Source organism: Desmodus rotundus, chromosome 1 (genome assembly GCF_022682495.2).
Source record: "Desmodus rotundus isolate HL8 chromosome 1, HLdesRot8A.1, whole genome shotgun sequence".
Classification (NCBI taxonomy): Eukaryota; Metazoa; Chordata; class Mammalia; order Chiroptera; family Phyllostomidae; genus Desmodus; species Desmodus rotundus.
Window position 1 is genome coordinate 133,126,422 of NC_071387.1, and position 21,703 is coordinate 133,148,124.

A 21,703-nucleotide genomic window follows, 5' to 3' on the forward strand; every position below is an offset into this window, starting at 1 on the left:
CATGGAAGGTCCAAGAACTAGTTCCTGCCAGGTAGGCAATATCTGACATGCCCATAGGTGGGAACCAGGGCAGACAGTTCAGCGTTATATTTAGCGGTTGGAAAGAATCCTATGACTTGGAAGGAGCTGCTCTTATATGAGTGAGTTTTTTTCTCTATCCGTAAAATGTTTATCTTAACCCCCTTGTGTGGGCCTAAGCCTAAAACAAGTCAGAATGTTATTATTTCCAATGTGGCCATACTCTAGCTATCTCTTATTTTATTTTTTAATTTAATCTTTATTTTTTATCAAATTAGTTTTTAACAGTTTTAAGAAGTCTAATAATACCCTCAAGATAAACAGTACCCTTCTGCTATCAACACATTGTCTCTGCAATGAACACAGAGGTGCATTGTCTTTTCAAATTAGTGTTTTCATTTTCTCAGATCAATACCCAGAAGTATATTTTGGAGATCAGACCCTTGTCTGAGATATCAATGGCAAGTATATTTTCCCATACAGTTGGTTCCCTTTTCGTTTTGCTGATGTTTTCTTCAGCCATGCAGAAGCTTTTTATTTTGATGAAGTCCCATTTGTTTATTCTTTCTTTTATGTACCTTACTCTAGGGGACATATTGGTGAAAATATTGCAGCGTGGAATATCTGAGATTTTCCTGCCTATGTTCTGCTCTAGGACTATTATGGTGTCACAACTTATATTTAAGTCCTTTATCCACCTTGAGTTTATTTTTGAGTATGGTGTAAGTTAGTGGTCAATTTCATTTTTTTGCATGTAGCTGTCCAGGTCTCCCAACACCATTTGTTGAAGGGGCTATTTTTTACTCCATATTATGCTTCTGTCCCCTTTTCAAATATTAATTGACTGCAGAGACTTGGGCTTATTTCTGGGCTCTCTCTTCTGTTCCATTAGTCTATGTGTCAGTTCTTGTGCCAGTTCCAGGCTGTTTTGATTACAGTGGCCTTGTAATATAGTTCGATATCAGGTATTGTTATCCCTCCTACTTTGTTCTTCTTTCTCACAATTGCTACGGCTATTCATGTCATTTATGGTTCTATATAAATTTTTAAACACTTGTTGTAAATCTGAAATATGTCATTGGTATTATAATAGGCATTGTATTGAATCTATAAATTGCTTTGGGCAGTATGGACATTTTGATTATGTTAATTCTTCCAAACCATGAGCATGGCATATACCTCCATTTATTTGTGTCTTCCTTAATTTCTTTCTTCAGTGTTGTGTAGTTTTCTGAGTACAGGTCTTTTACCTCCTTGGTTAGGTTTGTTCCTAGGTACTTTATTTTCTTGTTGCTGTAGCAAATGGGATTTTTTTTCCTGATTTGTTTCTGATATTTCATTGTTGGTATATAAAAATGCCTTCGGTTTCTGAATATTGACTTAGTGTTCTGCTGTTTTACCAAATTCACTTATTAGGTTGAGTAGTCTTTTGGTGGAGTCTATAGGGTTTTCTATGTACACTATCATGTCACCTGCAAACAATGACAGTTTTACTTCCTCCTTTCCAATTTGGATGCCTTTTACCTCTTTTTCTTGTCTGATCACTGTGGCTAGGACTTCCAATACTATGTTGAATAGGAGTGGTGAAAGAGGACACCCTTGTCTTGTTCCTGATCTTAGGGGAAAAGTTTTGGCCTCGTATATGGCCTTTATTATGTTGAGGTATGCTCCCTCTACTCCCACTTTGCTGAGTTTTTCTCTCCAAAGTATATAAAGAACTCACATGACTCCACTCCAGGAAGACAAACAATCCAATTAAAAAATGGGCAAAGGATCAGAACAGACACTTTTCCAAGGAGGACATACAGAGGGCCCAGAGACATATGAAAGGATGCTTAGCATCACTAGCCATCAGAGAGATGCAAATCAAAACCACAGTAAGATACCACTGCACACCAGTCAGAATGGCCATCATAACAAATCAACAAACAACAAGTGTTGGAGAGCCTGTGGAGAAAAGGGAACGCTAGTGCACTGTTGGTGGGAATGTAGACTTGTGCAGCCACTGTGGAAAAAAGCATGGAATTTCCTCAGAAAGACAAAAGTGGAACTGGCTTATGACCTGTCCTTTTCAGTGCTAGGATTATATCCTAAGAATCCTGAACACCAATTCCAAAGAACCTGTGCACCCCAATGTTCATAGCAGCACAATTTACAATAGCCAAGTGCTAGAAGCAACCTAAGTGCCCATCAGTAAATGAGTGGATCAAAAAACTGCGGTACCTTTACACAATGGAATGCTATGCAGCAGAAAGAAAGAAGGAGCTCCTACCCTTTGAGACAGCATGATGGATCTGGAGAGCATTATGCTAAGTGAAGTAATCCAGGCAGTGAAAGACAAATACCGTATGATCTCACCTATAAGTGGAACCTAGTCAACAAAACAAACAAGCAAGCAAAATATAACCAGAGACATGAAATAAAGAACAAACTGACAGTAATCAGAGGGGAGGTGGCAGGAGGTAAAGGGGAAAAAAGGGGAAGGATCCTCAAAGAACATGTATAAAGGACCCATGGACAAACCAAAGTGGGGTAGGATTGAGGGTGGGAGGTGAGGGTCATTGGGGTGGGGGAGAGCAGTCAGGAGAAAATTGAGAAAACTATACTTGAGCAACAATTAAAAAAAAAGTTGAAAAAAAATAACCAGAAGTAGAATTGCAGGATCATTTGGTAGTTCTATATTTAATTTTTTTGACAAGACTCCACATTGCTTTCCATAGTGATTGCAATTCACTGTGGAGATCCTACCAGCAGTGCACAAGGATTCCATTTTCTCCACATCCTAAAGAGGATAACACTTGTTATATCTTGTCGTTTTGGTAACACTCATTCTAACAGGTATGAGGTTATGATTTTTTTATCACTGTATAATTCATATTAGTTAACAGAGTGCTTATTGAATGCAGAATAAAATATAGATCTAGCTTTTCTTTTAATTACAAAATATGATCTAGAAGTAAAATTAATAGAACATTGCACATTGAAAAATATAATAGTTACTAGTAATAATCATAATATTCACAAGCCAAATGTTATAGTGTTTAAATGACCTCATTTTATTGCTTACTATATGCTAGGCACTGGGCTTAATTATATACTTCGGTATATAAATGAGATAGATATTATTAGCAGCTTTTGCAGAACAATAAACTGAGAATTGGAATATTATTCAACCTCTTGTTCAAAGTTATATAGATAATGATACAGCTAACAATACAAACTCAAGTGTATTTTATAATATTTTTAAAGTAATGTTTTTTTTTCCTGAAATGTACTTTCTTCCTTACCTTATCTCTACCAAAATAATGTTTCAATAAGCTGCAGTTTGGGAAGAGCTTTTCCCACATACAGGAAAATAAGAGCTATATTACTCTGGGCCATTTTAGTTTCATTAGCTAGTGGACACAGTTCTGTAAGAGTTACATGATTTTTATTTTTTTACTTTCCTTTCATTATTGCACTTAGGCAACATCTAGATATTTACCAGTTAAGTAATAGTAATGAAAAAAAAGAATTGGGAACTAGAATTTCATAAATTACAAGGAAAATCTTTTATTTTGACAGAGAGAAGGAGAAAAGGACCATCAGGTGCGTTTGGCAATTGGAAATGGTCTCCGGAGTGATGTATGGAGAGAATTTGTGGACAGATTTGGAAATATTAAGATATGTGAGTTTTATGGAGCCACTGAAGGGAACATTTGTTTTATGAATCACACTGGGAAAATTGGAACAGTTGGGAAAACAAATTTCTTTTACAAAGTAAGTACCATTTCTTCTTTACAAAAGAAATATTCTGAGACCTGCCAGCCTGTCATCTAGCTTTGTGCTTGTACCTTATGGTAAATATTATCACGTGTTTTGTTTTGTTTTTAAGTTGAGACCTTCTAAATAAAGTAGTGGCCTCTAGGTGAACTGTATTCTATAGGTTATGAAAACCTCAACCTCCCATGTTTTCCTTCTATCATATGGGGATAATGATACCTAATTCTTTTGTTTAGTTTTTAAATTTAATGATATAAGTATGAAAAGCAAGCATAGATCCTGATATATTAATTTGATTCCATTTTCTTTGAGTATTTTTAATCCATTATTTCTATTTACTTTTCATTTTTATATCATTCAAAAATTATGTTTAAGCTTCTAATACATGGTTTACTTAAAAACCATATCAAGATACTACTAAAATGTTAAAAGCAGGCAAAAAATCACCTTCTTAAGAAAGAATTATAGCTGCATTCTCAATAGCAGCCATGGAAGATAAAAGATAGTAGACAGATCTCTTCAAAGGACTTGGAGAAAATAATTGTCAAATAGAATTAGTACTCAACAATATATTTTAAAGAATAAAATTGAAAATAAAGAAGATATCTCAAAATTTATATAACCTTAAGGGATAATAAATTCAGAATTGTAGTGGTGTTACTACCAGTGGACTGTCATTCAGAGCAGGGGTGGGGGTGTCTCCCCCACCCCCAGCCAAGGTGGCAGCAGAGTGAGGTTCTTACACTAAGCATGCATAAAGCCCTTCCCCCCTTCCCCTCCAGGATCAGGGGAAGACAGGAATATGCACCATAGAAGTCAAAATGGTGGCAAGGGAGGCTCTGGACCAAAGAGGCCTGTCAGTCTAACCTAGGGAAAGAAGGGATTGGTTGGGAGGTAGACCTATCTGAAGCACATGAACGTTTGGGAAGTTGATTGGTCATTTTTGAGAAAGCGCTGGGTCTGTCCCACACCCAAGCTAATATAGTCCCTGGGGAACAAAGAAACTCTCTCCTGTTCATGGCTCACTACGTGGATGGTGCACTTGCCTGTTCTCTCTATAGGCTATATGGCCTTAGCAGCTACATGGCCCATGGCCTCCAGGAGGTAGAATCAACATGTCTGTCTGTCTATCTATCTATCTATTTATCTATCTATCCATCCATCCATCCATCCATCTCTTGTAAACCTGGTGATGCATTTGCTGGTACAGGAATATACAACCTCGTGGCCCTAGCAGCCTCATGGCCCATGGACTCCAGAATGGAGCCTAAAATGGGCAGCAGCCAGGAACAAGTTAAGCTACCTAGATGTCCACTTAGCAACCACCTGCGGGCTCCAAAGGATGTTAAAATGGAGCAGAAACTCTGGACACTGGCTTTTGTTTTGCTCTTGCTGAGGAGATGGGCTTTGAGACAGAGCCCACCATTCTCCCAGATCATGCCCCATCTGAATAAAACCTTTTTCCTTTTTTACCAGATACTACCACATGAGTTTGGCTCTTGTGACAGTAGGCAGACGAAACCATCTTTTTTGTTTGGTAACAGAAAGCTATATATACATCTCTTTCAATATTTGATAGAACAAAGAAAAACTTCAATGATATATGATATTTGAATAATATTATAAACAAACTACTTGAACTAATGGAAATAAATAGGACACCACATCTGAAAGCTACAGAATATTCATTCTTTTCAAGCACCTATGAAAATTCACAAAGATTACTGGGCCACTTAGGGAATTCCATTAAATTTCAAAAGATTGAATTTATATGGATTGCATTCTCTGACAACAGTTTAATTAAGGTAAAATAAATTTTTTTTAATGACAGGTAGATCATCACCTATATAATTGCAGATAAAACATCTCTAAATTTTCATGAGTCAACAAAAAAACAGAACTTAGAAAACAATTTGAGCGGAATTGTAATGAAAATGTTACATTTCAAAATGTGTAAACTCAGATAAGAGCAGCAGAAAATTAGTGGGTTAAATATCAATTCCTATAATAAGTTAATTTAAAAAATTCCAAGAACCCTGGCTGGTGTGGCTCAATGGATTGAGTGCCAGCCTGCAGACCAAATGGCTGCTGGTTCAATTCCCGGTCAGGGCACATGCCTGGGTTGCAGGCCAGGTCCCTAGTAGGGGGTGTGCAGAAGGCAACCACACATTGATGTTTCTCTCCCTCTCTTTCTCCCTCCCTTCCCCTCTCTAAAAATAAATAAATAAAATCTTAAAAAAAAAACTCAAAGAAATATTTCTTTGAATTTCTTTATTCAAAGAAATAAAATGAAGGAAATAATAAAAAGCAAAAATTTTAAAAATAGTAAGGAAACATTTAATGTCAGAAAAGATAAAAATATGCTGTAAACTGAAACTAATTCAAAATAATATTGAATTTCCACTGCAATTTAAAAATAAAAAAGATATAAAATATAATTTTTTAAGTAAAAAAGTAAATTTGAAGCTGGTGTAAATTGCCCTAATTATTGCATTCTGAACAAAAGTAATTTGGGGAACATAAGTGATGATATTACTGAGTTTTACATTCCTTACAGTTAATTTTCTCAATTCATTGAACTGATTCCATTAAAAACTGGCATTTATATTAAAAGCTCCTTTAGTGAAGCTGCATCATTCCAGTAATCATCCCATAGGAGTACAATAAAGAATATTTGTATTTCTATTAGTCTTGACTTCATTATAATTTTCTGATATCTTAAATTCCCTGTCAGATTATAATAATAGCAATGGTGTAGGAACTCCTGATGTCTCCTATTTATTTAGAAAATTTCTGATTTTCAAATTATTTTAGGGTTTTTTTTAATTTGGACATGAAAAAAGTACCTAATATCACAAATTTTCTTTTATTTATTTATTTATTTTATTTATTTTTATTCAGTTACAATTGTCTGCATTTTCTCCCCTAAATTTTGTCTTTTATCATTTCATTCACATACTGTTTTGTTACATAGCAGGCCATCAGAAAAAAACTGGACCAATAACTGTATGGGGAGATGTGATAAGTGTGTCTCTCAAGAATTTAAACCTAACAGAGGTTTACACTCACTGTCTCCGAAGGGAATCGGGTTCTAAACAGAGATAGGATTTACTAAGTGAAGGAAGAAGATAAGGCAGCAGCAGAGTTCCTTCTGTGTGTCCTTCTTGTGTGCTGTACTCACTGTCTAAATTCATGAAACTCTAAGGCTGTGTGTCCTATATCTGCTCCCAAAACAAACAATATAAAAAATTTGGTGACAACTCATTTGAGAAATAAACTCAAGTAAAAGTTGTGGACTTGCTTTCTTTTCTACACCTGAAGGTAGTATTTGAGAAGGAGCAAACATGAAATCCCTAGGGGAAATAAAACTTGCAAAGTGTGTGGAGGGGAAATCTAAATAAAAAAGCAGCTAAAAAAATATGGATGCACATCAAAATAATAAGTCCTCCAACACAGCCAGGAAGTGTTTAGAAAAACAATTTCCCATAGGTTAAAAAATTGCAATAATATGTCCTTTAAAAATAAGAGCTCAAAGAAGATGAAAGTGCAAGGAAAACATAAATCAACAAAAGGAATTGGAAAGGATGTCTGTTCAGCTCTGAAAATTAAATTAATAAAGAAAACATGGAAATATTACAGAGATGATCACCACTAAAGGACTTACACAGGACCGTAAACATTGTTAGGGAGCAAGATGAATGGGATTAAGGGGTCACACAAACAAAAGAATATGCATATAATATAAATTAATTTCAAAGATAAAATTTGAAAACAAAGACAATATTCTGACATATGCTTAATTGGTGTTCTTGCAGGAGAAAAAAAAACAACAAATCAAAAAGATTTAAAAAAGCATTTGAAACCTAACAGAAGAAGACTTCCTTAAAATAAAGATTTTAATAATTAGCAAAAGAGCACATTGTATTCCGGGGTGGGAGGGTGGGGTGAAATATGATACAGAATGATCATCAGAAAAATACATCCTGGTGAAATTATTGAACATGAAGAACCATAAGGAGATGCTGAGGCAGAAAAAACAAAGGATGTACACAGTGTAGGCTGAAGATGCGCCTGTGCATATACGTCGAGGGCATATTAACGTTTGGCACCTAATTTTTTGTGTGCGTTATAACAGCCATTTTTTATAATCTTGTGGGACCTCTCAAAGGCAGGACAAAATATAGAAATCCCTCTGGCTGAGACTTAATGCTCGGATCCTGGCTACTTCTAGAAGATGTTGTGACATATTTAAGTTTCAGTCGTATGATAAAATTGCCCAATTTCTGACCATCAAGTTGCCTATATCTGATAACAGGCACCCTGAAGAGTGATTTAGTGTGGAAAGAATATCCCCCACGCATGTGGCTGCCAAATTAATTGAAAAGAAATAACACTGAAGCTGATAACACCAGTTGGTGGGCAAATTTTTCAAAATATGAAACATGTTAAAACAGCAGAGAAAAGATTGAATAATGAACAGGGCTCTGTTCTTGTTTGGCCAAAATGATAAATGCAGTTCCGGAACTTCTGGAATCTTTCTTTTTACCAGTCATTAGGCAAGTGGCCAATATCCTGTTATCCCAATTACAGACAAAGACCAACAAGATGCAGGCTTGCATTTTAATAAAGAATCTTTATGTCTAGAATAACAACATATTTTGCTTTGCAACCTCTTTCCTTGGACCTCATCTTAAAATAGAATAATACTAATTTCTACCTCATAGAGCATCTTGACAATTAAATACTGCTCTTAAACTCTTAGCACAGTGGCGTACTCTAAGTACCCAATCAATATTAGTTGCTCCCTTTTATATTTTAATTATATTTTAATTCAAATAATGAATTGTGATTCTAGCTGTATGCTGATTTTACTGAGATTAAAACCAGAGATATTTGTGTTTAGTCTCTTATAATAAATAATACTATTACATTTATCTCATTAATCTTATTCATCTTTCCAACTTATTTGTTCTATATTTGTTCATTTCTCACGTCCTCTTGGCCTTTCTCCTATTCCTATTTGTCCTTTCTTACTGTTTTTTTCTCACTTCATTTTATTACCTCCATTTTGGTTTACTATTTTCTAATTTAGCTTAATTAATAAGATTGTTTACTTAATTGATCAGGAAAAGCTCGATTTTCTTATCTATAAAATGGGGGGAGGGGGTTGGATTGAATCAATATGTCTTCTTTCCCAGGGTCCAATTTTAGCGTCTCTAGGAATCTGCATGGCATGGCAATAATGGACATTTCAGGAACAGGGCAGCTGGCAATATTTGGCAACAAAGAGAGATGTCCAACAAGCCTGGTAGCCAGTGTGATAAGGATGTTCCAACAAACTTGCCATCTCACACCACAATAGTGCACAGAAGTACCAAGTGTTAGATTAGGGACATTGGGTGAAAGGTTTGTGGGAAAGGTCGCAGTGTCAGATAACAAGTACTTTTTAGGCATCTGATCCCTTTTCAAGAGATTGGAAATTAAAAATAGGCAATAAAATCCTTGCATTCACATTGTTTACATTTTAGTTCTATCAAAACCTTCCACTTTGAGGTATGTTTTGAATGAATGCAAAAAGGAGAAGGCAAGAGGTGGTCCTCTTCCCTATAGTTAATAGAAAATGTAGTCAAGCTCAAGGATTGCTGCGTTCACTCATTCAGCATTAAAACTAGTAATGTTTTGCTAAGGAATGTACAACGTAAAAGAAATGAAAGTAAATGCCAGTACATGAGTGCTGTTAACTACCTTTGACTTTGATGTCGCAATATTTAGTTTTCCCATCAGTAAAGGTTCCTTCTTTTAATAATCCACATTCTAATTCATTTCAATTGAGCATAAAACCTACTACCAGTAGATGTCACTGCACAAATAACTGTTTTCATTTGATTTTGTTTTTGCAGTTTTTTTTCAATTTCGACTTGATAAAGTATGATTTTCAGAAAGATGAACCCATTAGAAGTGAACAGGGCTGGTGTAGCCGTGTGAAAAAAGGTAATACTGTATGACGATGTCACCTCAGGCAAGGTTTCTGAATTTCCTTTTGAATTACTACTAAATTTAGAAAAGAAAGTGGTTATTTCTAACCTGTAATGTGACTTACTTAGAATTCCAATGTAGGTAGGATGATTTAATTACTAGATGCTAGGGGATTCAAAGTCTCTCAGATTGTAAATTATTAAATTTTAAAAGTGATTTCTGTTGGGCTCTTATTTTTCTTAGTCCACCACTTGTGGTTTGTGACAGTGGCATATGTCCAATGCCCTTTATCACCAAAACACAACATAAAAACAAATGACTTAATTTAACATTCTGGGTGTAGGGGGAAGTCAGGCAGACTTGAATTTAAATCTGGGCTTGCACACTTGGAAACTGTACTGCTGTGGGAAAGTCACCCAAGCTGTCCGAGTCTCATTTTCTTCACATGTAGAGTGGAAGTGACATACTTATTTCATGAGGTCATTGTTGACAATTACATGAGATGATGCAGGGGTGTCCAACCTGTGGCCCATGGGCCACGTGGCCTGGGAAGGCTATGAATGCAGCCCAACACAAAATCGTAAATTTACTTAAAACCTTTGTTTTGTTCATCAGCTTTCATCAGTGTTTGTGTATTTATGTGCGGCCCGAGACTACTGTTCTTCCAGTGCAGCCCAGAGACGCCAAAAGGTTGGACACCCCTGGTAGGCAAAGCCCTGCAGAAGGCCTGGCGTGTGACTTGTCCCCCAGCCACCCCTCCTCTCTGCCCTCTCACTCCCCCTCCTTCCCCACTGTAGACTTTCTCATAAGTTTTGGTTAGAAACTTTAATGAAAGCAAGTGCTCCAGTTAACTTGCCACTGCATATAATTATTCTAGAAAACTAAATGTATAGATGTGCACTTAGAATTGTTTAGCGCTCCAGTCTGAATAAATCTGGCCAAAATTACTTTTTCATACCTCAAAAAGTTTAAACTACATTTCAGAGATGCTATGCCCTTAATCTTTACTTCAGCTGTGAAGACAAAGGTTGCAAACCTGGTTTTTGTTTGGTTTTGTTTTTCCTGACAGCTGAAACACTGGAAAAATATAAACCTTACCTGTCAAAAAACAGATTGCCCAGTCTTCTGAATCTCAAGCCTAAGGGCGTTTATAAAATATCTTTCCTTAATTGAACTTTATAGATATTATTCAAGAGAAAAGCCATTTCTAAAGAGATTACAAGGAATTTCATTTAAACACACTTTGCTAGTATGTTTTGTTGTTTTTTTGGTTGTTTTTTTTTACAATTACAATAATATCTGATCTTGGAACTTGAATCCCAGAACTGTTCTTCCTACCTTGCTGTTCTCATTATGGATTACTAAGTGTTTTATTTTTCCATTAGAGGATTGTGTCTTGCATAAATTCTGCCTATAAAGGATAGATAAGAAAACATTCTGACCTTTTAAGCATTTGCAAAAATTGATTTCTCAGGAAGAAACTGTCACTTGTGTCCTGAAAAAGAAAAACAACATAAAATTTAAGCAATATGTGAGGCTTGGAAATTCTGAATTATAGTGAATATGGACTGATGGAACATGCAATGCAGGGGCGGCTTTGGAGTCAGGTGGACCTGGTTAAAGAAAAATTCCATCCCCAACAATTGGCTGCTGTATGCCACAGGGCAAATACATTTCTTTTATTTCCTCAGATTTTTTAGCTGTAAAATGAAGATTATGTAAGGGCCCTGTCTTACAGGTTCGGGATAAGAATCAAATGGGATACATATGTAAAGTGCTCAGAATAGTGACTGGTACCCAAAAAGTGCTCAATAGGTGTAATGAAGATGATGACAATGAGGACAAGGATGTTGACAATGACCGTGAGGATGAGCGGTCTCTGCTGCAGCACAGCAGGCTTGTTTGGACCACTCCAAGGTGTGCCCTTGGAGTCAGAATGTCCAGAAGGAGTGGGGGTAATTGCGAGTTGAATAGAGAGTTTAAAAAAAAAAAAAACTAGAATTCAATCCATTTAACTCATCAAGAGGATGACGACTCTGTTCACAAGGGGCGAAGCACATCAACAATGGCCTTGAAATCTCCTGGAGCAGTGATTGCTGCTCTCTCCCTTGTCTTCTACCCTTCTCTTAGAAGTAGCTGTTCACCTTGCAGCTTGCTGTCCAAAATCTTGATTCATTTGAATAAATGTGATTGAAAATTATTTTTGATAGTGTGTCTATAAGTAAAACTAATAAATTTCATGTTTCATCTCTTGCCCATTGAGGATTTCCAGACTAACATCCCAGAGGAATAAAACATTTTCCTAAACTTCCAATAACATATTAATTGGACTAGAGATAGTATTATACAAAAACCTTGTTGCAACATCATTGAGACTTGAATTTGAGTACTACATGCACTCCTTTATATCTGTTGGACTTTGGTAAATGACTTTATTCTTTTGGGCCCTTGTTCCTTCCCTGTGAAACAGGGATTTTAATTGTCAATTTCAAAGGATTTCTGTGAAGAATAAACAAGATGGCAGTCGCAATAGGCTCATGGGGCTTGCTACCTAGTAAGTGCCCAATGAATAAGACTACTAGCATAACCTTATTAAAATTATTACCATGGTGTTATTTACATCATTGCCATTATTATCAGTGGTAAAATCCACATAATCCAAAAGAAAAGTAGCCATTATTCTATCCACCCAGGATGTATGTACCTTTTTTCACATTCAGTTCCCTTTCTGTTAGTTTTTCCAAAGTTACTTGCATTTTTGGCAGTCTGCGAAAGGATGTGCTTGTTTGCTCTAAGCACCCAGAGCAAATGATGTCAAATATAATAAAAATAAGTTCAGAGGAAAGGAAGGTAGGCAACACTGGCTGTGTTGGTCAGATGTAAATTAGGTACTGCATGGTGTGTATAATCATAGTTTTAATCAGATCACTGAAGAAAGCCCTTCTCTCACAGGAGAACCTGGACTTCTCATTTCTCAAGTGAATGAAAAGAATCCCTTCTTTGGTTATGCTGGGAATAAGAAGCACACGGAAAAGAAATTGCTACGTAGTGTTTTTAAGAAGGGAGATGTTTACTTTAACACAGGAGATTTAATGGTCCAAGATCAGGAGGATTTCCTTTATTTTTGGGACCGTATCGGAGACACTTTCAGGTATGAGACATCATCAGTCACACTGCCTGTTCAGTGATTGGGAACCCTGCTCACAGCAAGGCTCCGTGGAAACATTTCAGACCACATGCTCTTTACCTTCGGGGCAGACACAGCCTTTTATCTCAATCATGTGTCCCCATTTAAAAAACCATTGGCTATCTGTTTCTAGGTTGAAACATAAGTTAAATTTTGATGTCAATTTTTATAATTATTTTAATGACTCTATTTGGTTCAAATTAGTAAGCTTCCTTTTTTTTGGAATATTGAACAAGTAGACAGACATGGAGTCTAAATGGTAGGGTTAAAACAAAACCAGACTGGTGTGGCTCAGTGGATTGAGTGCCAGCCTACGAACCAAAGGATTGTGGTTCGATTCCCAGTCAGGGCACATACCTGGGTTGCAGGCCAGGACCCCAGCAGGGGTTGTGTAAGAGGCAACCACACATTGATGTTTCTCTCCCTCTCTTTCTCCTCCCTTCCTCTCTTTCTAAAAATAAATAAACTCTTAAAAAGAGAGAGAGAAAGAAAGTAATTTCAACTAAACAAATTGATTTTGTTGATTTTGTTGACTTATCAACAAAGTACATCTTTGAACAGTTCCTTTTGGCCCTGTCTGGTGTGGTTTGGTTGGGTGCCATCCTGCAAAGCAAAAAGTTACCAGCTCCTGGTCAGGTACTGGGGCTCGTATTAGAGGCAACAGATCAATGTTTATCTCTCACATCAATGTTTCTCTCCTTTCTCCCTCCCTTCCCCTCTCCCTAAAAATAAATAATAAAAAATAAATTAAATAAAAATAATAACGTAATGTATCATTTATCTAAAAATGCCTTCTGTTTTGAAAACTGCCATTATTTTTGGTTACTTGGTGCTTTCCCAGAGCCAAATTCTCCAAATATAGGTGTGCTAAATGGAACTTCTTTTTTATTTAGATGGAAAGGGGAAAACATTGCAACCACAGAGGTTGCTGACATTATTGGAATGTTGGATTTCATAGAAGAATCAAATGTTTATGGTGTGGCTGTGCCAGGTATGAATATATTTCAGGTTTTAGAAGAATTCTCAGAAAGAATGTGCCAACTTTTCTTTAGTTTGCAATCATCTCAGTAATTCAACATTTTGCTTTTTATGTATCCAATAATGACCTGCAGGGGAAAAGTACCCATTGAATTTTTTAATTATTTATTTTATTTTATTTTAGTGTGGGTTGATTTTTTCCCCATTGAAATTTAACATATGTGTGTGTGTTTTTAAGCAGAGTTAAAAAATTCTGGTCAGTGACTCACTGTTTGACCACAGTTACAGCTTTTCAATAGTCTATTATTTTCCTCTTTTTTTACATTAAAAATTTACTGCCATGGAGAGACTTACACAGTGAAAGGAGCTTATCCTGAACAAGGCCAAGCAAAGAAATCACATTAATAGGGGTGAAGATGCAGTTGCTTAGCTTATCTGCTCCCTTTTTTTAACTATATTTTGATTATGCTATTAACAGTTTTCCCAATTTCCCCCCCTTTATCTCCCCTCTGCCCTGCACCCCCAACACTCCAGCATTACCCCCTTAGTTCATGTTCATGGGTTGTACATATAAGTTCTTTAACTTCTCTGTTTCCTATACCATTCTTAACCTCTCCCCCATCTATTTTATGCCTACCTGTTATGCTTATTCCCCGTAACTTTCCCCCGCCATTCTTCCCCGCTCCCTCCCCACTGAAAACCCTCCATGTGATGTCCATTTCTCTGATTCTGTTCCTGTTCTGGTTGTTTTTTTAGTATTTGTTTTTTAGGTTCAGTTGTTCATAGTTGTAAGTTTGTTGTCATTTTACTGTTCATAGTTTTTGATCTTCCTCTTTTTCTTAGGTAAGTCCCTTTAACATTTCATATAATAAGGGCTTGGTGATGATGAACTCCTTTAACCTGACCTTATCTGGGAAGCACTTTATCTGCCCTTCCATTCTAAATGAAAGCTTTGCTGGATAGAGTAATCTTGGATGTAGGTCCTTGCCTTTCATGACTTGGAATACTTCTTTACAGCCCCTTCTTGTCTGCAAGGTGTCTTTTGAGAAATCAGCTGAGAGTCTTATGGACACTCCTTTGTAGGTAACTCTCTCCTTTCCTCTTACTGCTTTTAAGATTCTCTCTTTATCTTTAATCTTGGGTAACTTAATGATGATGTGCCTTGGTGTGTTCCTCTTTGGGTCCAACATCTTTGGGACTGTCTGGGCTTCCTGGACTTCCTGGAAGTCTATTTTCTTTTCCAGATTGGGAAAATTTTCCTTCATTATTTTTTCAAATAAGTTTTGAAAAAACTTATTTTCAAATAAGTTTTGAAGGTTGACTGTTTCTACAACCCCTTGGTTGTTGGAGTTCCATGCAGTTTGATTTTCTGGCACTTCTGGTTGTTTACTGATTTTAGATTGGTTGTTATCCTCCTTTTGGTTGTGGGAGGAAGCGAAGGGTTTCTACCTATGCCTCCATCTTGGCTGGAACTTTATCTGCTCTCTTCACAACGCCCATTTTTGTTTGAGTGATTTTTCTCTTCATGACTGGGGTTTACATGTCCCACTAAACAGAAACATGTTCTAGTTTAAAAGTTTAATAACACTAACTTGTAGTTAAGTTGAATCTTTTAAAAATTATTTATTTAAAAGTTATTTTTAAATTGTTTGGCCTCATTTATCTTTATGAATATGCAGGGTTATATCATGATGGTAGAAATGGCAAATAAAAGTGACCGACATGAAATCACAAGATTCCTCTCCACTGTCTTTTTTTTTTTTTTTTTTACTAATGACAATATTTTCCAGCTAATGTTTGTAGGTGCTTGAGGACATGGCACGTGGGGATGAGAGTGTGCATGGCTGAGCAAAGGAAACAGGTGTTTACTCTGACAGCCAGCTGCTGGGTGCTAGAGAAATGCTGTGGGAGGTTCCAGTCCCCAGAAAGGACCATGGGGGCATAATAAGCAGCAAGTGATCTGTGGATTTAGTTATGAAAATACCAGTCTCTGGTTTCTGACCTTAAAACTATACCCTTTATTTTTTACATGGATGCTTATTATGGACATTTCTCTGGAATATATTTGTCTTTAAATAAATTTTTCCTCTTCATATTTTATATTAATGGTGGTAAGATGTGAATCATGGGTCATTTATGGTGTTTTCCATTCCATCTGTCTCATTTTTGTAGTGTAGGCAGTTAGGGATAGACTCGGCCCTTCCCTGTTCCCAAATTATTTCTAGAGAGTTAATCATACGCTCGGGGAAGGACCCACTCTTACCCTACCACTGCATTGTCTTTACTGCAATAGTTTAATGTCTCCCTTTTTAGCAATTGGTATACAATTGACAGGATTATTTTAAAAATTCACCTGGTACTCGTAAAATAAACTCTATTTCAAACTTTTTTTTTCAGATTATGAAGGGAGGGCAGGAATGGCCTCTATTATTTTAAAACCAGATAAATCTTTAGACTTGGAAAAACTTTACGAACAAGTTGTAACATTTCTACCAGCTTATGCCTGCCCGTGGTTTTTAAGAATTCAGGTAATTTTGCTGTCTGAATTTTAAGAATTAAAGTAATTTTACTTACCCATAAAATTTCAAACCAAGAATCCTTTGGAGATGGATTAATTAAAAAATAATATTTTGTCCTTTAGCTAATATGTGCATTTTATTTATATTTGAGAATTTACATTTATATTCGAGAATTTCAAGAGCAATGAAAAGTCTTGGAATGCTAGTTTATGCCATATTTGAAGCCTAATTATAGAAGGTGGAACATGATAAAATGCTAAGAGGTCTTTGTCCTAATTTCCACAAGTGAGTGAAATCGTATGGTATTTTTCTTTCTCTAACTGGCCTATTTCACTTATCATAATATTCTCCAGGTCTATCCTTGCTGTTGCAAAGGGTTACATTTTCTTCCTGTTCATGGCCAAATAGTATTCCATTGTATAAATATACCATCAAAGTATTATTTATAGTAGTAAAAATTCTTATGTTCTAAATTCAATAATAAGAGGGGGGTTACTTAAAATATTATAATTAGATGACATGACACCATTAAAAAGTGCTGTTTTGATGAAAATTGCCTAACCTGGGAAGATTTACCTGGCATACTATTTTTTTAAGGCAGAACATCAAATTGTATAACTATAGCGAGCTTCTACTTTTCTAAAAAAAAGAGAAAAAGAATATGTGTCTCATTTAGCATGATACCTTCTAGGTTCATCCACGTTGTTGCAGATGGTAAGATTTCATTCTTTTTTATGGCTGAGTCATATTCCATTGTGCGTAGGCACCACCGCTTTTTTGTCCCCTCATCTACTGCTGGGCACTTGGATTGCTTCCCTTCCTTGGCTGTTGTAAGTAGCACTGCATGAACATAGGAGAAATACGTCAGACAGAGAAAGACAAATACCACATGATTTCACTTATGTGGACTTTAAAGAGCAACATAAGCAAACAAACAACAAAAACAGACTCATAGATACAGAGATCAGATTGATGGTTGCAAGAGGGGAGGGATGTTAGGAAGCGTGCTGAAAAAGGTGAAGGGATTAAGAAGTACAAATTGGTAATTACAAAATAGCCACAGGGAAGTGAAGTACTGTATAGGGAATATAATCAATAATACTGTGATAACTATGTATGATGTTAGGTGGGCACTTGAAATTTCGGGGGTCCAACTTTGTAAAGTATATGATTGTCTAACCACTGTACTGTCCCCCTGAAACTAATGCAAAATAATATTGAATATAAACTGTAATTGAGAAATCAAAATAAAATTTTAAAAATATATGTTTCTACACAGTCATATCTAATTCTGTGGAGACATTGTTGGGTAGGAGAGGAGTGAAAATGGATGGGATCAGGGGAGGAGTTTCAAAGAGAAATTGACTCTAGGATTAGTCTAAAAGGATAAATCAAAATGACCGAGCTACTTATAGAACTTTACATGGACCGGTACATGTCATCTGTTTTAAAACAAGGTTGATTGTCCATGCTTGAAACTGCCACAGAGACTCTTTAAATCCCTTAAAGCAGAGACTCTTCACCTTTCTAGATTCGTGGCATCTTTAGTGTATCAGTAATTACTTCATGATACTCTTGGGCCAAAACAAATACCTAAACATTCATTTATTCAGTGGTTGGTTCAAAACAAATTAGTAAGTACAGGTCTAACAAAGTACTTGCCATTTGAAAAAATAATGCATAGAAGTTGAAAGAAATATGCTTTTATTTCATTTTCAAATAACCACAGTGCTAAAGATGTGTACATCGAGTAGTACACAACTCTTCAAGCCTTGGAATTGGATTGACTGAACAGGGTCAGCCTAACTCCACCTTCACATTGATTTGGGGCTGGATTTGCCTTTCGTTGTAGCTCCCCTGAAAACCTTTTCACAAAAATACAACATTGTTGATAAGAATGTAACACAAAGTAATACTATGCTAGTAGTTTGCAAGTGGTGACTGACAGATGTCACTGGGTTTATTTTGGAAATTTAAAATATTCTGTGAAGAACCTGGAAATTCACTGAGGTACCACAATGCCCCTCAGTGCATAGCTTGGAAACTCAAGCTTTAGATCATTCTTTCCTCCTTCTGGTTCATAAAGTGTTCTTCCTGATGGAATAGATCGCTGTCTTTTACATTTTTTATATTGTTGGTGTCAAATGGCATTCTTTGTACATCGTTTTGTATTGACATTGAATTGAAGAGTTAATGTTCCTTAGACATATTTGTGATCACTTGTAATCAGTTGTTGACTATGTTCATAATTTTTATATGTTGAATAAAGTTCACAGGTAAATCAAGCTAAAGATTTAAATATTCCAGAGGGCATATTTTATTTCTGATGTTAAATTACTAGTAGTACATAAAGATGGCCACTGGTTATGAAAATGTTACAACTCAATATTACAGTCTGTGTTGTTAAATGTGTTAACTTACGTGTTATAATAATACTAAGTCATTCCACTAATCTTGGCAATTGCTTTGTAGGAGAAGATGGAAATGACAGGGACATTCAAACCAAAGAAGTTTCAGCTGGTGAAGGAAGGATTTAGTCCACTGAAAATTTCTGATCCACTTTACTTCATGGACAAGTTGAAAAAAGCTTATGTTCCATTGACCAAAGAACTTTATGATCAAATAATGCAAGGTGAGATCAGACTTTAAGGTTTTTTAATCTGTGTCATTTTTGTTTGCTTTCTCAGGAGAGATAAGAGGAGGGTACGTGGCTCTGGGTGTGAGATGAGGAAAGGAACTGATGTTCACTAAGCATGTGCTGTATTTCCTTATTGTGTGACAGCTTTTCTTTAATTAAGGACTTTAATTTGTTTTAATAACAAACTTTAGTTGATTAGCCTTTTTACCTACTTGGGGATTCAGTGCATAACTAAAAATTTGCCTTAATCACAAAACTTTTAAATAATAAATAAGTGGGTAATGTTTAGATACTTAATAGTAATGAACTTTTCAATACTTAAAGTTTCTAGTTTTGAATACATGGTTAGTCTACGGCCATACCACCCTGAACACGCCCGATCTCGTCTGAATACATGGTTAAATTTTACTTGAATGTTTCATTTCTATGTGCCCTGTCCTGTAATTCAATAAAATCATCTTCATTAATATGTGTTTTGAGGTTCTGTTCTGATATTTTTCATTGTACATGTACAGTCAAAGGAAACTGATAAATGTATGCACTCCTATCTCCCTTATCTTAAACACATATTAAAATGGTAGAAGAAATATAAAACTGTGAAACTACATAGTTGAAACACTGGTAAGCCCCAAGAATTCAGGAATTTTTCAAGATATATAAATGGGATCAAATTTACAATAAAATCCAGTAGAGCTGTAGAAACCACTAATAATACATGGAAAGAAGAGAGTAGGATATAACAGGATTCAACACCGAAACCAGAGGCAGAAAGGGCTTTGAGTGGGACAGGGCTGTGAGTGGCTAACTGGGAATATGGTACAAAGGGTACTGTAATGAGCACATTATACTAATCTCAGTCTGGAAGCGCCAGCCTCCAGGGTTTACTTCAAGCAGGAGCCGACTCTCTTAACAAAGTAAGGTCTCTTCCATGGGAAGGGATTATTTATTATTTGTTCATTAGCAAATGTGTATCACACATCTGAGAAGTAGGTGCAGAGGCCCGAGAATAGGAAAGAATTTGGTGTGCTGGATGAACAGAACGGAGGCTCGTACTCCCAGTGGCTGGAGCACAGCAAACGCAGAGGAGAAAACTTTGCTAGAAGATGAACCTGTAGGCAGAGTGTTTGGGTTTGATTTCAAATGCAGTGATAAGCAATGGAAATAGTTCAATCATGGAAGAGACACTATTAGAAAGATGACACCAACTGCTATGTGGGAATCAGACTGGGAAATGAGGCAAATAAACTAGTTAGAAGTACATGTTTTGGTGAGTTTTATGGTTTGGGGTCAACGTTAGAAGGCTGTGGTGTGCAGCTGTTTGGGCTAGCACTGGTGTAGGTGTGAATGTATGTCATATATGTGATTAAGTTTACAATCAGTTAATATTAAGAGATGTGGGTGGGCCTCATCCAATCAGATGAAGACCTTAAAGAGCAAACACACGTTTCCTAGAGAAAGAATTCTGCCTCAAGACTGTAATGCAGAAATCCTGCTTAAGTTTCCAGCCTGCCGACCTGCCCTATAGATTTCTGACTTGCCAGCCCTTATGATTGTAGGAGTCAATTCCTTTAAAGATAGATACATGTTATATATCTAGATATAAATTCATATCTGATTGATTCTGTTTCTTTGGAGAACCCTGACTGATACACTATTATTGTGGTGCAGGCAAGAGATAAAATTAGAGTGATGATAAAAGTAAAGTATACAGATTCAAGATACAGTCTCTCATGTAATTGACTAGATTTAATGACAGACTGAATAAGGAGTTAAGGGAAAGCAAGTGAATTACCTCCTAGGTTTCTATTTAAACAACTAGGTGAATAGTGATTTTATTTACTGGAATGAAGGTAACAGGAACAATATTTGGGTGGTGAGAATAGTGGGAATTAGTTCTGTTTTGTCCAGGTTAACACTGAGATATCCACAGATGGTCGAGTATATACATGAAGTTGTGAATATGTGATTCAGTGAGTGGTTTGAGTTAGAGGTGAAGTTTTGGGATTGCCACATAAATGTGATACTTAGCATTAAGTAGTTTGAGGAGACCTAGTAGAACGAAAGATGACCCATGTCCAGCCCAGAGAGCCTAGGACCAGCGTGTGAGGAAAACTGCAGTTAGAGTTCAGGTAGAAGTGGAAACCTGGGGAGACCAGAAAAGTAGGAGGTGTCACAGACATATCAAGGGAATAGCCACCAGTGTAGAATGATACTCATTAATCTACGAAGATAAAGCTAGAAAGAGTTACGTGGGTTTGTCAATATGGATGTCAGCAAGAGTAGTTTTTGACTGGTGGGAGGTAGCAAGAGCGATTCAAGTAGGTTGAAGAGTGAATGAGATAGGTGAGGAAGTGGGGGTGAATCTCTTATGAAATTTGGCATTAAAGACCTTGAAGGGTGTGTGGAGTCAAGAGAATGTAAATACTCTATTTATATTTTAAGTAAACCATCTTGATTGAAATAAAGCAATATTTGAATGAGACAAGATGAGAAGATCCACTGATGAGTCTTGGTTGCATCCTGTTGCCCACCCTTGATGAACACTTTTTATTTTATTCATTTCTTATGAAAACTTTCACTGTTTCTTTATGAAGGTATAGTAAATATGAATACATGTTCTTATTT

At 36.2% G+C, this 21,703-nt stretch overlaps 1 protein-coding gene across 1 annotated transcript in view; it reads left to right on the plus strand.

The window, feature by feature from the left end:
- The window catches only part of SLC27A6 (solute carrier family 27 member 6), a 67,277-nt gene extending 48,175 nt beyond the window's left edge, over window positions 1-19,102 (plus strand). Inside the window, exons 5-10 of the mRNA XM_024571488.4 lie at window positions 3,583-3,777; window positions 9,681-9,771; window positions 12,709-12,907; window positions 13,837-13,934; window positions 16,319-16,449; window positions 18,913-19,102. Coding sequence (XP_024427256.2) covers window positions 3,583-3,777; window positions 9,681-9,771; window positions 12,709-12,907; window positions 13,837-13,934; window positions 16,319-16,449; window positions 18,913-19,089 — 891 coding nt within the window. The 3' untranslated portion in view covers window positions 19,090-19,102. The remainder of the gene's footprint in view (window positions 1-3,582; window positions 3,778-9,680; window positions 9,772-12,708; window positions 12,908-13,836; window positions 13,935-16,318; window positions 16,450-18,912) is intronic.
- The last annotated feature ends 2,601 nt before the right edge of the window (window positions 19,103-21,703 follow it).